General features: G+C 49.2%; 1 protein-coding gene across 4 annotated transcripts; it reads right to left on the bottom strand.

Moving 5' to 3' along the window:
* Positions 1 to 2,378: 2,378 nt before the first annotated feature.
* LOC123060738 (uncharacterized) lies at positions 2,379 to 11,878 on the bottom strand. Of its 4 annotated transcripts, XM_044483565.1 has the most exons (18): positions 11,498 to 11,878; positions 10,839 to 10,965; positions 10,653 to 10,711; positions 10,481 to 10,545; positions 10,332 to 10,369; positions 7,415 to 10,228; positions 6,736 to 6,904; positions 6,511 to 6,644; positions 6,212 to 6,413; positions 5,898 to 6,136; positions 5,679 to 5,790; positions 5,413 to 5,554; positions 5,129 to 5,271; positions 4,838 to 5,007; positions 4,340 to 4,708; positions 4,193 to 4,248; positions 3,887 to 4,095; positions 2,379 to 3,805 (listed from the first exon to the last, which is right to left on the bottom strand). In XM_044483565.1, exons 6-18 carry the CDS (start codon positions 7,622 to 7,624, stop codon positions 2,622 to 2,624), a joined length of 3,339 nt encoding a protein of 1,112 aa, XP_044339500.1. In that variant the 5' UTR covers positions 7,625 to 10,228; positions 10,332 to 10,369; positions 10,481 to 10,545; positions 10,653 to 10,711; positions 10,839 to 10,965; positions 11,498 to 11,878; the 3' UTR covers positions 2,379 to 2,621. The 4 variants fall into 4 exon arrangements, with proteins under 4 accessions (XP_044339500.1, XP_044339501.1, XP_044339503.1 ...); XM_044483566.1 differs by lacking the exons at positions 10,332 to 10,369; positions 10,481 to 10,545; positions 10,653 to 10,711; positions 10,839 to 10,965; positions 11,498 to 11,878 and having other exon boundaries at positions 6,507 to 6,644; positions 7,415 to 10,063; XM_044483568.1 differs by lacking the exons at positions 7,415 to 10,228; positions 10,332 to 10,369; positions 10,481 to 10,545; ... (1 more) ...; positions 10,839 to 10,965; positions 11,498 to 11,878 and having other exon boundaries at positions 6,507 to 6,644; positions 6,731 to 6,902.
* Between the last annotated feature and the right edge of the window lie 2,209 nt (positions 11,879 to 14,087).

Raw genomic sequence — 14,087 nt, 5'->3', positions numbered from 1 at the left:
CCCATGGCCGGCCTCCTCCCTCCCCTCCTTTATATACGGGGGCAGGGGGCACCCCAAAGCACAACAGTTGTTTCTTAGCCGTGTGTGGTGCCCCCCTCCACAGTTTACTCCTCCGGTCATATTGTCATAGTGCTTAGGCAAAGCCCTGCGCGGAGCACATCACCATCACCATCACCACGCCGTCATGCTGACGAAACTCTCCCTCAACACTTTGCCAGATCAAGAGTTCGAGGGACGTCATCGAGCTGAACGTGTGCTGAACTCGGAGGTGCCGTATGTTTGGTACTTGATCGGTTGGATCACGAAGACGTTTGACTACAGCAACTGCGTTAACCTAACGCTTCCGCTTTCGGTCTACGAGGGTACGTGGGCACACTCTCCCCTTCTCGTTGCTATGCATCTCCTAGATAGATCTTGCATGATCATAGGATTTTTTTTGAAATTGCATGCTACGTTCCCCAACACCTACTTCCATTGCCCCCCTTCCACTATGCCCAAGTGGACGCTCCTCCTCGGCCAACAACCTTTATTCACATGCCATATTGAGTCTTCTCCCCATTTTCCAGCTTGATCTTACACTCCTTCCCGTGTCCTAGGATACTGCATATGTAGCACAAATTGGGGAAGTACTCGTACTCAAAAGAGCACCATAAGCTAAATGCTCAAGGCCATGTTCGTACACTTACTCTCAAAGGTGAATCTCCTGAACAAAAGAGTCATGGGGTTAGGTCAATGCTTTTTTTTACTATTGTTAGGTCAATGCTTTGGCGGGTAACCCCTCGTTAAGTCTTGATCAATATATCAATTCATGCGCTCAAGGTGGCGTATGTGGCTGAACGAGTGGGGGTGGATGGGGCGTAGCTATCGTAACTCTCATACCCATGAGACTTAGAGTCTAGGATGGGCATGAGAGAGTCCACCATGGTTAAAAACTAGGAAGTAAACTTTCTGCCATGATGTGAGGTCGTAGCTCCCAGGGGTTGCCTGGACAAGGATTCCACTGATTGGTAGGGAGTCGACTTGTGGATGCAAAGCTTGCCAAAGTTGTTGGCTACGAAGTCAGACTCCCAGAGTGGAGAGACAGTCCTTCAAGGAAGGTAGCGCGCGAGATGGAGATGCCCAACCACATTGGCGATGAAATCCAGGGAGCCAAAGTGGATACCTTGTCCTGGGGCGAACTCCAAGAAGTGGAAAGTGGATCCCATTTGTATCTGATCTGATCCAGTACGCGCTGCCTCTACCTCGAGTGCAAACTATCAGTGTAATTTACCAAAAAAAAGTGTTCATGGGGTAGCGCACATACTAGGGAAACATAGGGGATCCACACGAGATGAGATTTACCCAGGTTCCAGCCCTCAGCGTGAAGGTAATATCGCACTCCTTCCTTTTATGTATGATATTGATCACAACCTCGTATGAGAGCTAGGGCTTGCTGTGTATAATTGTGTTGGGAATAGCAATGAACAAGTACTGCTCAGGGAAGGGGGGGGGGTCCTGTCTCGCGTTTTATAGGCGGACAAGGCTAAGGTTACAAAAGAGTCTGAGTTGGTTACCATCTATAGTATCCTTAGGTGATGCACCCATGTATAGCTAGTGGACTCCGAGTCGTGGGTAATTTGTCCTCCATGGCTATACTTGGGAGGGTGAGACGGAGAGGTCGGGGATGAAGGTTGAAGGTGTAAAGGAGCATCATGGCAGCTTGGCGAGGAGGAAGAAGACTGACTGTGGCTGCCTGCGCACTCTACCGCCGTGCTGGCAGGACGACCGAATTTCTCTTTCGTTCTTGGAAATTTTGCAATGACCGAAAAGGGCCCTCCTCTCACTCCTGTCGGAGAAGAGGTTGTTGGATGGATTTTGGGTGCCTTCCTATTTTAGATGCTATGATAGGTCCTACTGGATCACCTTCTTTGTTTGAGCCCCAAAAGACCCTACTGGATCTCTTTCTTCGTTTGAGACAAAAAAAACTGTATAGGGTCAATGTTTAGGAAGCTAGAGATGCTCTTACAACATATAGGTATTTAATTTTAGCTAGATTTAATTTAAACAACAATCAGAATAGCCTTTTAATTTCACGATTTTAAGTGTGCAAATTTTAAGATTTCACTCAGGAACAACACATGTTCACTCTAAGTCTGGATGATAGGATGCTTAACACAGTAAGAAACTACCACCCATTAAATAATACGTACTTTGTTTGTAAAGAAATATAAAAGCGTTTAGATCATTAAAGTGTAGCACATACTACTACACTTTAGTGATCTAAACGCTCTTACACTTTAGTGATCTAAACGCTCTTATATTTCTTTACAGAGGGAGTATCTATTTTGTTCTCGACAAAAACTCACCTGTTTTTTTTTTTTTTGCTTGAGCCAAAAAAGTGATTATGAAGAACTCATTCTATCATGGACATGAATGATCTTGTGACAATAATGCTACCACACATACACCTAGTGATGATTTTTGTGTCAAATTAAACGGCATATTCCTATTGCTAGTATGTGCAGTGTTTCCACTTCCCTGCTTATCCAGATCTTTTTTTTAGTAGACCCTGTTTATCCAGCTGATTCTATCTTATTTCTCACATCACTTGCCAACCATGATGGACCCGCGAGCCTGCTTACCTACCTGTTGGAGAAGATGGCCTCCAAATCCTTGTGCAGCGCCTTGGACTTGGGCCTCCACTCCCCCTTGGCCTTGGAGTCCGCGGACTGCGACGTCACCGACGAGCTCCGGCTCCTCTTCCCCTTGTACGCGGTGCTGCTGGACGGGTCCTCCCCGTCCCTGCTGAAGCTCGCCTTGGCCATCTCGCGCAGCTGCCCAAGCCACGACCGCTCGTTCGAACTCCTCAGAGCCTCGCCCGGCACCGTCTGACCCATGCCGCCGCCGCTATCCGGCGACGGCTCCTGCTGCTGGCCCGCCAGCGGGTCGCCCAGCACCGACGACGGGAGCACCAGCAGCAGCAGCCCGACCGAGGCCGCCTTGGTGCCCTCCAGGAAGGAGCTCCTGTCGGGGCTCAGGAACTGCACCTGCCGGTACAGCGCGTTCCACTCGTTGCACACCTGCGCCGCGAACGCCAGCGAGAAGACGCCGAGCATGGCGATCCCCACGCCGCCGCTCTCCTCGACCTCCTCCAGCTCGCCGCTGTTCCTGTCGATGAGCACGAGGCAGGCGGCGAAGACGAACACCTGGCTGGCCACCGCCACGATCTCCACCAGCTGCACCCGCTTCTTGATGAAGGGCTTCTTGAGCAGCATGAAGAAGAGCTGGAACGACGCGACGGCCAGCACCACGACGGCGTGCGCCCGCGACGACCTGCCCGACGACGCGTGCGCGCCCGCCACGATGCCCAGCGCCACCCGCTTCACCGACTCGAGGAACGTGTAGTAGATCCTCAGGATGCCGAACACCTTCTGGATCACCGGCGCCTCCGCGTCCTCGTTCTCGTCCTCCGACGCCATGATCCGCTGGTCCGCCGCCGCCCGCTTCCCGCCCCCGCCCACCACGATCTGCGTCAGCATGTACTTGGGCGGGCCGCGCAGGTCCTCGAACAGCGGGCCGAGCTTGACGAGCCGCGCGGCGCGGCCGGGGTCCTTCCACGTCCACTGCCCGCGCTTGCCGGGGCCGAGCGTCCGCCTCACGATCTCCTGGTACCACCGGTGCTCCTGCCCCTCCTGGTGCACCTCCTTGTACTGCAGCAGCCTGCCCGTCGTGATGCCCAGCGACAGGAACAGCAGCAGGGCCACCAGGAACGCCGTCAAGATGCCGATGAGCACGATCCCGACGGCGAGCCCTCCGGTAGTCCCACCTGATAGATATCATTCATCCCGGGAAATCAATTTGGTACACGATCTATGCATCGATCAGAGCATTGAGATGTATGGCGTACCTCTGATGAGTGCTGCAGACGCTTGGGATACACAAGGTATCGCAAGGATTGCAAGCATGATCTCAAACCTAGGGAGGACGAGTGCTCCGTACTTTCCTGTGCCTCCTCTGTACCTTAATCTCAAGTAGAGGAGGAGAAGAAGATGCAGCAGCATGAGGCCTCCCCCAATGACACCCAGCCACAACATGTTTCTTCCGAAGTATTTCCACCTGCATCCATGCATGCATGTTTCAACACCTCCATATAATCCAATCTGTCACTTGATAGGTCTCGAGAGTACTCGATCATGGAGACGAAGTATCATACCCGTCCAAATCTTGCAGCTTCATGATAATCTGTGCTTCGGGCTTCATGTCCTGATTCTGCATTTCAGCCAAACTCATTCAGCATCCAGAGGTGTAAAGCATGGAGACCGAAATCAAAGGCAAGGAGAAACACTGAAATCCATGTCACCTCAAAGAAAGATCGGTACTCCATGGCGGTCAGCGGCTTCCCATCCAACGCCGGGGTCTGCAGCGGGATCGCTGGCGGCTTCCCTTCTACCGGTATCTGCATCGGCATAATCTGCTGCTGACCACCTGGTGCAGCTCCAGGGTAGTAGGGATCAGCCTGTACCACATCACTCCTGTCCACCAGCTCCGAGTACGCAATGGCCGGCATGGTGGAGTAGCCCACGAATGGATCTGCAGAGGGACCCTCCCACGGAAGCCGAATGTACGGAATTGTCCACTCTATCCCCTTGGCCAGCTCGTAGTACTCCACCGGCAGATTTATCGACAGCCATCTCGACAGAGCAAAGATCTGGATCTGGCATGCCATTCTCTGTAAAAATAAATAACACAACAGCGATCGATCATCGATCAGATGGTATGTATGTGAGCGATGAGCCTGCTGGAGCTAGAGCTGTCACCAGGACACCAGGTAGCAGAGTCGATGCCCATGCTAAATTACCAGAAGATTTCGTGATGGCTCGGAGATGGAGTAAGACGAAGGCCTTGCCATGGCGCCGGATGCAATGAGCGATGATGTGGAGACGGTGAGCAGTGTGGCGACGATGGCGGTTGCTGCAAATATTACGGTGGCGATGATTGCGATTGATGAAGACGATGCAGGGACAGAATCTGCAAGCAGATCATAGTAAAATCTTAAGGACGCTGCATTGCCCAGTTGCCTTACTGATGATCTCTTAATAAATGAGTAGCAAGCGAAGAATTGATGCCATTGCTGAATGCTGATACATACAGTGTCTCACTTGGAGGCGGTCTGATGGCAGATTGGGATTCCCAGCCACGTCCTGAGCTGTGTTCTCAGCAACCTGGACCGAAACCAGCTTGTCAACTGCCAGGATCTGCATTGTGTATATGCTCTTACTAGCTTCATGGAAGCTGAAACCAAAACCAACCAACCATGCGTGAAACAAACCATTATATAACAATCTTAATAAACTCCTAAGGTAAAAACAATTTAGCCGTTTATTCAGATATTCATGTATATATGGGAATATTTATATATCTATTGATTCTTGCCTCAATAGTTTGCCCCCGGAAAGCTGCACTGCGGAGGAGGTGAAGTTAAACACAGGCTTTTCAAACTTGATCAAGACGGGGATGGTGTGTGAGCTTGTCCTGACGGTCGACGTGGCCAGTTTAACAGAAGGCCGTCGCGTATCTGTCAGCAGCGCCATCCATCAAGAACATGCAGAAGAGGAAAAAATCAGATCTACATTGAGCATGGCATTGGCATGCGTCCATAATGGAAGTGATGGAGCCGGAACAGGAGTGGGAATCAATACCGTATAGAAATGTGAATGGTTGTGATGAATAAACCGGGGTCCCCTGTCTGCTGATTACAGAACTCGTATCACATGCAACAGTCACAACAGCTGTGCTCGATATCTTGTTCACCTGCACACAAGTTATGTTAGCATTCAGGCGTATGGATCGAATCAAGCAGCTAGCTAATCATTAGTAAGAACTAAGATGGACAAAATGAGAAGGACAGCGAAGCTTACGACGAAACCGAACCGACGGTTGCCGAGCGTGCTCCTGTTGGTCGGCGTCAGCACGGCCCCGGTCGCGGTGAGAGCGGCGAGTATCTCCGCGGACGTGTTCATCACCGGCTCGGCGAAGGACATGTATATCCTCAGCTCCCTGTCGTCGTTGGTGGCCTCGACCACCCTCATCGCGCCTTGGATCTGCAGGAGCTTCTGCGGGATGCTGGCGGTGATGTTCATGGAATCGCTCCTTTTGTCTATCATCAAGTTTCGGGTTCAGATCAGCGCGTTGCATGCAATGTTTGAACAAAAGTTGGGACGGTAGTACGTACCGAAGCGGAGGGTGAAGCTCGAGTTGGAGCTCCTCCGGAAGCGGTGGCCGGCCACGTCGGTGCAGAACCCCCGGCGCATCACCAGGATCATGCGCCCGTAGTCCACGTCCGGCGACGGCGACACGGCGACGGAGTACCGCAGGCCGGGCTCGACGGCCTCCAGGGTGGACGGCTCCACGCGGCCGGGCCCGTACACGATGAGCTGCAGCTCAGCGCACATTCGTTCGGTGAGACCAGACGCAGAGAGATTCGTCGAGAGTGGTACCATACCAGGCCAAATTGTTCTGTCACATACGTACGTCGCAGTAGGTGGCGTTGCACGTGAAGCCGCCGCCGCCCGGGCACGGCTCGCTGAGGGAGACGAGCACCGAGACGTTGGGCGCGGCCGTGAAGGCCGACTCCGCCGCCACCGTCGCCGTCGGAGGAACGGTGTCTGCATGCGCACATTTGCATACAGAGTCAGTGGAGATTGATTTTGCAGCTAGGTTGAGGTCGGGTTTAGTTGATGGATGGCGTTACTTAACCAACATCCCAGGCGTAGGTGGCGCAGGTCGGGCCGGCGCTGCTTCCTGATCCTGATCTCGGCGTCGCGCACGCCGCGAATGTGTGGTTGCCGTCCTTGAGTCCGGCAAAGGTCACCACCTCCGTCCCATTTCCGTTGCCCCAGCAGTCCGATCTTCGTTCACCGTCCAACTGCGTGCAGTGCAGTGCAAACAATCCTCATATAACTGTTCCGAAGTACGTTTTCAGGTTCGACTTACTGTTTGCTGAATCATACTATTGTGCAGACATGTGGAATCTACTACTACTTGCTAATGATTCTTTTTTGCTGATACCAGTACTTCTTACGTCTAAATAAAAGTGTCCCAGGTGGCAGCAAAATTCGAAAAGGCACCCTAATGTCAGACACAACCGAATTTTAAATTACATTTGGCCGGTGAGAATTACTGCACCGGCAGTAAGGAATCGCGCTGTAGAATCATTCATCTCGTACAGTTTAATTCAAGGCCAGCCTCGTGTCTTGGTTCTTAAGTACAGTAGTACTACTAATTGCAAACTACAATTGTCCGGAAGGTAGGATGTACTTGGGTTTCTCTGATTGAACCCGACTAAATGAGCACGAACATTTGAAAATCGGAATGCGTTCAAAATTGTAAATGAAACATAGAGCGCCGGGGCGGCAACCAGATGGAGCTTTCCTACCTTGCAGGTGATGGCGCAGTCCCAGCAGGTCCAGCCGCTGCTCTGCACGGCTCGGAAGGCGAACACCGCCGACGCCGACGTCGAGACCCGCGGCGGGGCGCTGGTCAGGCTGAGGGAGACGTCGCCGGCAGCAGCACCGCCCGCCGCGCCCGAGAACAGGAGCACCACGGCGCTGAGCAGCAGCCGCCGTCCCCAGCTCTTCCACACCATGGATCCTATGTCTCCCTTTGAAGAGTCAGTTTAGCTGTTGCAGATGCAGCAGGGCAGGGGTAGGGGAGAGCAGCGGCTGCACAGTGCTGAATGCGTGCGTGAGGAGGGAGGGAAGTGAATGCACGGCGCAGTGTGCATGTGTGGCTGGCTTGGGGAATGGCGCGCTAGCTAGCCATTAACGCTCCCCCTGAATACTGGCAGTGAGCAGTGGTGAGGTATGGAGCGGCGCAGGACAGGAGGAGGAGGGAGGGATGGGATGGAGGGGCCGCGGCCAATTAAGGCAAACACAAACCGGCAAGCGGCAACGGCATGTGACCGCGGCCGCGAGGCGAGGGGTTTTTGTTCCGGGGTGGAGGAGAGGGGATGATGCACATGAGGACCAGACTGTTTCTACTAGCCTAGTTAATCTCGTGGATGGCTGCGACTGCGAGGCTTAGCTACTCGCTTGGATTCTCCCTCTGCCCCTGTCTCTGTCTTGTGAAATCTCCAACACACACGAAGAACGAACAACAGTTGAGTTTAGCTGAAAGAAACAGGCATGTGACTGACAGATACTGTGGTGCATGTCAACAATTGCTGTGGACAAAACCTCAGCAATCAGTCGTGGAGGTGCTCGAGGTTTTAGTGTTCGGGTGATGCCATACGAGCCAGTGACTGAGGGTATGATATCAGCCAGTGATCGGGGATAACGATAATGATGGAAATCACTGGCAATTCGGGTGTAAACTGTAAATTACCATCTGGCTAAGTAAGCTGGAACGGTATTAGTTAGTAACTTCCGTTTTACGTAGGCTGATGGAAGAGGGCACAGGTACAGAAAGGGGCCAATGGCTGACACCTGGATGGTGCCTCATCACATGCTGAAAGGAATAAGGAACATCAGTATGCATGCGCTGTTATTAATCCTAGAAAACTACTGCAAGGTGCTCTGAAGCAGCTGAGGTAAGAAACAAAATAAGAGGGAATCAACCTGCACTGGGGCTGAGATCTGTCTGCGCACATGCACTACCTGCCATCACGTAATAACCACATTGCAGGTGAGCTAATTTCCTTTTCTACTCTTCTCCTCACCTATTCCCCTGTTCTTCATATTGTAGTATACGCTCCTAGGAACATGTTTGGCAAGAGTTGCTCCATAACAAATATCTGTACTCCAAAACGTTACCCAAGTAGATGCTAAGCCTACCGATTCAGTGTTTTGGAGGGGCTTGATGAAGGTCAAGTCATCCTTTTTTCAAGAGGGGATTTAGGTTGTTGACGGCCAATCAACGAGTTTTTGGAAAGATATCTGGTTGGGTGACACTCCATTAGCTTTACAATCCCCGACCATGTATAATATTGTCTTCATAAAAGAGGATTCAGTGGCTTATGTTCTTGGGGCTAGCCCTTTGAACATCCAATTCCTCAGTTGGACACATTTGGATTCTAGGTTGATGTCTCCAGTGGAGGTTAACTACTAATGGCATCTTCACCTTATGAAGTCTATGTATGTGGATCTTATGGATTTTGACCTATTTTTCACAGAAACTATATCTGGAAAACAAAGGTTCCTTGCAAGATCAAAGTTTTCATGTGTTTTTTGCAGAGGGGGGTTTCATACAACTTTATAAAAAAAATAAAGAGTGGTACATACATGGTCAGGTAAGACATCCTGGAGCATATGACATGACGAAAGAAATGGAAAGAACATAAGAGTGAATCAAAGAGGCGTCGCCAAATTCCTAATAGCAAGATGAAGGAAAGAAATACACCTTGAGACATGTTAGGATGCAAGGCAACTATGGAAAACTAAAGCATTGTGTAAAAACCATATAGAGAAAGGAGTGTCAAGTACTATATAATATGCGCAAAACAGAGGAGAAAACTAAAAAAACCCTAAAAATGGAGGATGTGAAAAAATAGCAGATCAGATTCGATGCGGTAAGGAATCACAACTGACCCTATGTAAACCATTGAGAAATATCCCTAAATGTTTTATAATTGATGAAATAAAAATTTCAAAACTTGATTTAGAGCACTCCTGTAGAGTATATCAAACAAAGTACAGCCAATGGGTGGTTGCAACAATGCCTTGCAAAGCCTCATGTGCGACAAAATATAAATAGTTCCAATTTAGCAGCAGGAACTAAAGATGCAATCGCAGCATCGTTAATAGCAGTGATCTAGTACCAGATATGGTGCTCACCGATCAATAAGGCATGACATGTCAGGTTCATAGTGACCTATTGCATCGGTAGTGTGGTACGAAAAAGAGCAGCAAAGATATCTGAAGATGAATCACCAACATTTATATTGCCAAAAATAAAGCAAAAATAAACAAAGGAAGAACAAAAATACCATGTGTTGGTTATTTTGTTTATCTCTTACACCAAAATAGTGGGCAAGCCTAGTTGGTTATTTTGTTTATCTCTTACACCAAAATAAAGCAAAATAAACAAAGGAAGAACAAAAATACCATGTGTTTGAACAAGGGACTTAACAAGAGGTGGCTCAGTGCGCAAGAATTACTGTGGCCATTGTCGCCGCGCAGCCTCCTCCTCTCCAGATCTCTACCATGGTCAACAATGCAGCCACCTTAACGCGCCCACAGACGTCACTACAAGTCTACAATTATATCACAATTAGTGTGTGAACGGTCAAAAGATAAATTATCGTTAGAGCTAAAGTGTGCACATACCAAAGAACAAAAATCCAAGCGTTTCCTTACCTACCATAATTTCTTGCAGTTTGAGAGAAATAGTTGCCCTTAAAGAAGAGGAAATTCAGCACATACAAACAAACATACTGGAATGTAAGGATATATCGTACATATATGTAGCATTCAGAATAATGAGATAAAAATAATGAAGAACCAACTTGATGGAGAAGTGAGTCAAAGAACATGAATCTGGTTGAGGGCAAGATGGTTAAAAGTATATGATCTGCATGTCAAAAAAAGAAGTACATGATCTGAAGACATGGATTACAAACTAATAAAAAACTGTTTATGATAATCGAACAAAGACAGAACGGGAACCGAAGGGTTTACCTTGATGGAAAAGTGAGTCAAAGAACATGGATCTGGTTGAGGGGAAGATGATTCCTGGCCTGGAGATGATGAAATCAAAGAAGAAAATATGTCTTTTCTCAGCCGAGCTATCCATCTAATTTTTCTTTCACCTTTGTAAGTGTTGCAACTAAAATGCATGAAGGTGGCTAAAATTGGGTAGCAAACCTTTCAATAACTCTTGACAAATCAATGTCACTCCACAAATGATAGGTGTGCCAATTTTGCAATTGATAGAGATGGACTGGGCATTCAGTCATTCGGCCATTGACTCTCTCTTGAGCTGACCAATTAGCTGAAATGGACAAAGGCAACTTCTATGTTAAATTATGCTTTTGCATCATCACAACAAATCTTTTATAGTACCTCATGAATCCGCAATGCATAAAATAAATGAAACATGTGTGAATACAGTTGCAATTAATTTTCTTTCAACAGAAATAAAGATCCCCAACTTGCACTATGGTTCCAAACATAGAAGTCACAAAGAGGAAGATTTTGGCCCAATCTTCCACCTCATATGCTAAAGTGATTCGAGTAGGAACTGAAGTACTGTATCTTTAGCATAGCAAGTAAGGCAGCGGCTCAGGTATCTGGTAATTCCTGCAGTGCAGTTATATTCAAGTCAAGGTCCTGAGAAAGAACTTGAACACTACCAGGATAAGAAGGTGCTAATGGTTAAAAATAGAAGGTGCTAATGAACTAAAATAACAGAAGGTGCCAATGATTCCATGTTTCTGAGCTAGAATGCAAAAGTTGATGCAGCCGTTTTCAGTCGGGCATTCAAGCGAACACTTGTTGGGCGCACATGCAGCACATCTGATTACCTGAGTCAACACGCACGGACAGCACACATGCCGGGCAGCCGGCCGGCCGCGCGCGCCCTCAGTCATCCATCCAACACGCATAGCACGCCGGCTGGGCACCATGCACGCACAAGCCAAAATTTGCAGGGGTGCATTGGACATTTGGGGCGGCCATTACAAAACCGATTGAATAAACGATTTACAGTCGGCCTGATAAAGTGTGCCCCGGGCGCCTGCCATCCAACGGCTCCCATCCAGCGTCGGCTCGTGCTCTGCCTCGTCCTCAAGCCCAATCCACCGGCCCGAGCGTTCGGCTTCAGTCCTCAAGCCACCACTGCGGCGAGCGCTCTCACCGGCCGCGTGGATCAGGACCGCCACCTCGAGCCTCACCAAGGTCGTGCGCATGACTTTCCGGACGCCGGCGCGGTGGACCATTACAAGAGGCTCAGGGATTGAGTGACTTTAAGAAGATTTGTAGATTGCTTATCCCGCCTGCCGCGGGATGGGATTGAGTGACTTTGCTCAGTCAAGTCTGATCGTGACTTAGCGCCTCCCATCCAGCGTCCAGATGGGATCCAACGGCTCAGATTTCACGAAAGTAAAACTGAAGTGTTAACTCCCCTTTTTTTGAACGAGTAATTCTGGACATACGAAAGGCTATGTAGAGATTTTATGGAGGTGATGATGTGGACGATTAGGATTGTAAGTGGGGGATGAAAGGGGCCACCTCACTGAAAAAAATTGGGGCCGGGGGGGGGGGGGGGGGGGGGGGGGGGGTGAAAGGGGCATCTAATTTGTAGAAAAAGCTTTGTAAAATGTTCACACGTATAGTATTATCGTTTTTTAACAGGGGAAGGCGCTCGAGGCACCAAATTTCATGCAGCTCAATAGCAACGTACAACGCGAAGTTCATAGCCCAAGACTGAAATTAAAGATAAGACAGATTACAAGGCAAGGTGAAACAGCTAAAGTCAGGTCCTGGAGCATGCCTAAGAACCTGGTTGATGTCTCATGTACTTCCTCTGTTCAGAATTTACTTGTTGCAGAAATGGATGCATCTAGACATATTTTAGTTCTAGATATATTCATTTCTGTGACAAGTAATTCAGAACGGAGGGAGTAGTAGTCTCGAATTTTTGAATATTTGAAAGAAGTGTTAGAGCAGATTTTTGCTCCTGCGGTAAGAAGATATGTTCTGAGAGCATCACTGTGTCGGAATTACACTTCTTGTCCTCTTTAGGCATGTAGTTTTTCAACTGATTCTATGATAAAACAACAACTATGCACACACATATTATAAAAAATTAGCAGATAAGAGCATCTCCAACCAGACCATATATCCCTGAACTATACATCCAGACATGGTAATGAAGAAGGACTGCGCAATGTGGATTTAGCGGCGGAGATGGAGCGCATCAGGCGGCACAAATTCGATATGAACATGGTGACATTCACCGAGATGATCCGCAATTGGGCCTTGCCCCCCTTAATAAAGTCATCCCCGACCTTGACGGCATGGGCAGGAATGGAACCAAGATGAGGTCGTCGGACCGTCACACCGTTGCGCCTAGACGATGAGTGGACTCTGGCGATGACATGTATCTAGGGTAGGGTAATAGGCCCGACCTAGACGCCCTTCCCAAGGACACTGCCCTAAGATTAACGGCATTCAAAGCACAGCAGCATCCACCGACTTGAATCACGTCAGAGTGCAACCCACTCGACCAACAATTCCACTCGGATAACCCAATTCCATTCGACCAGTATATCATCATTCGACCATACTAGAAACCACTCAGAGCACAAAAGATCTAAAGTCACTCAGGATGGCAACGGTCAGGCGTTCGCTCCGTAGCGTTAATGATCATTTATATGTCTTTATTGTTGGTGTTACTAGTAACGTCTCACCTGAACGTACATTGAACTTATTGTAACGTGGGCTTGCTGGGGTCCTGGCGCACTCTATATAAGCCACCCCTCCACTGGCACAAGGGTTCGCACCCCCTGTAACTTCATGCATAATCCAGTCGACCGCCTCCAGGCACCGAGACGTAGGGCTTTTACTTCCTCCGAGAAGGGCATGAACTCGTAAATCTTGCGTGCACAACCTCATCGTAGTCCTCTTACGTACCCCCTATTCTACTGTCAGACTTAGAACCACGACAGTTGGCGCCCACCGTGGGGCAAGTGTCTTAGCGACTTCTGGTGAGGTTGCAATTTTTTACGATCCCCATCATCATGGTATCTAGTGGTGGTTTGGATGAGGGTCGCGAGATCCGTCTCAACGCGCTCATTTTCATCGCCGACGACTCCGCCTGGCTCCAAGAGCCCCCCCTCGACGTCGAGACGCTCCCCGTCCACGGGGATACGCACTTTCAGGTGTGCGTCCGCGGCATCCTTCTGCGGCAGCCGTCGACCCAGTATCGGTCGGCCCCCGCAGCGTCTTCGCTCCCGCTGCTCGTCGCCGCAAGCGATCTGGTTGATCGCGGCTTCAGCAGTGGGTAAAGCTGAAGGAAATATGCCCTAGAGGCAATAATAATGTTATTATTTTATTTCCTTATATCATGATAAATGTTTATTATTCATGCTAGAAATGTATTATCCGGAAACA

This window comes from Triticum aestivum, chromosome 3A (assembly GCF_018294505.1).
Source record: "Triticum aestivum cultivar Chinese Spring chromosome 3A, IWGSC CS RefSeq v2.1, whole genome shotgun sequence".
Lineage (NCBI taxonomy): Eukaryota > Viridiplantae > Streptophyta > Magnoliopsida > Poales > Poaceae > Triticum > Triticum aestivum.
This window is presented reverse-complemented; position numbering and strand designations above follow the sequence as displayed.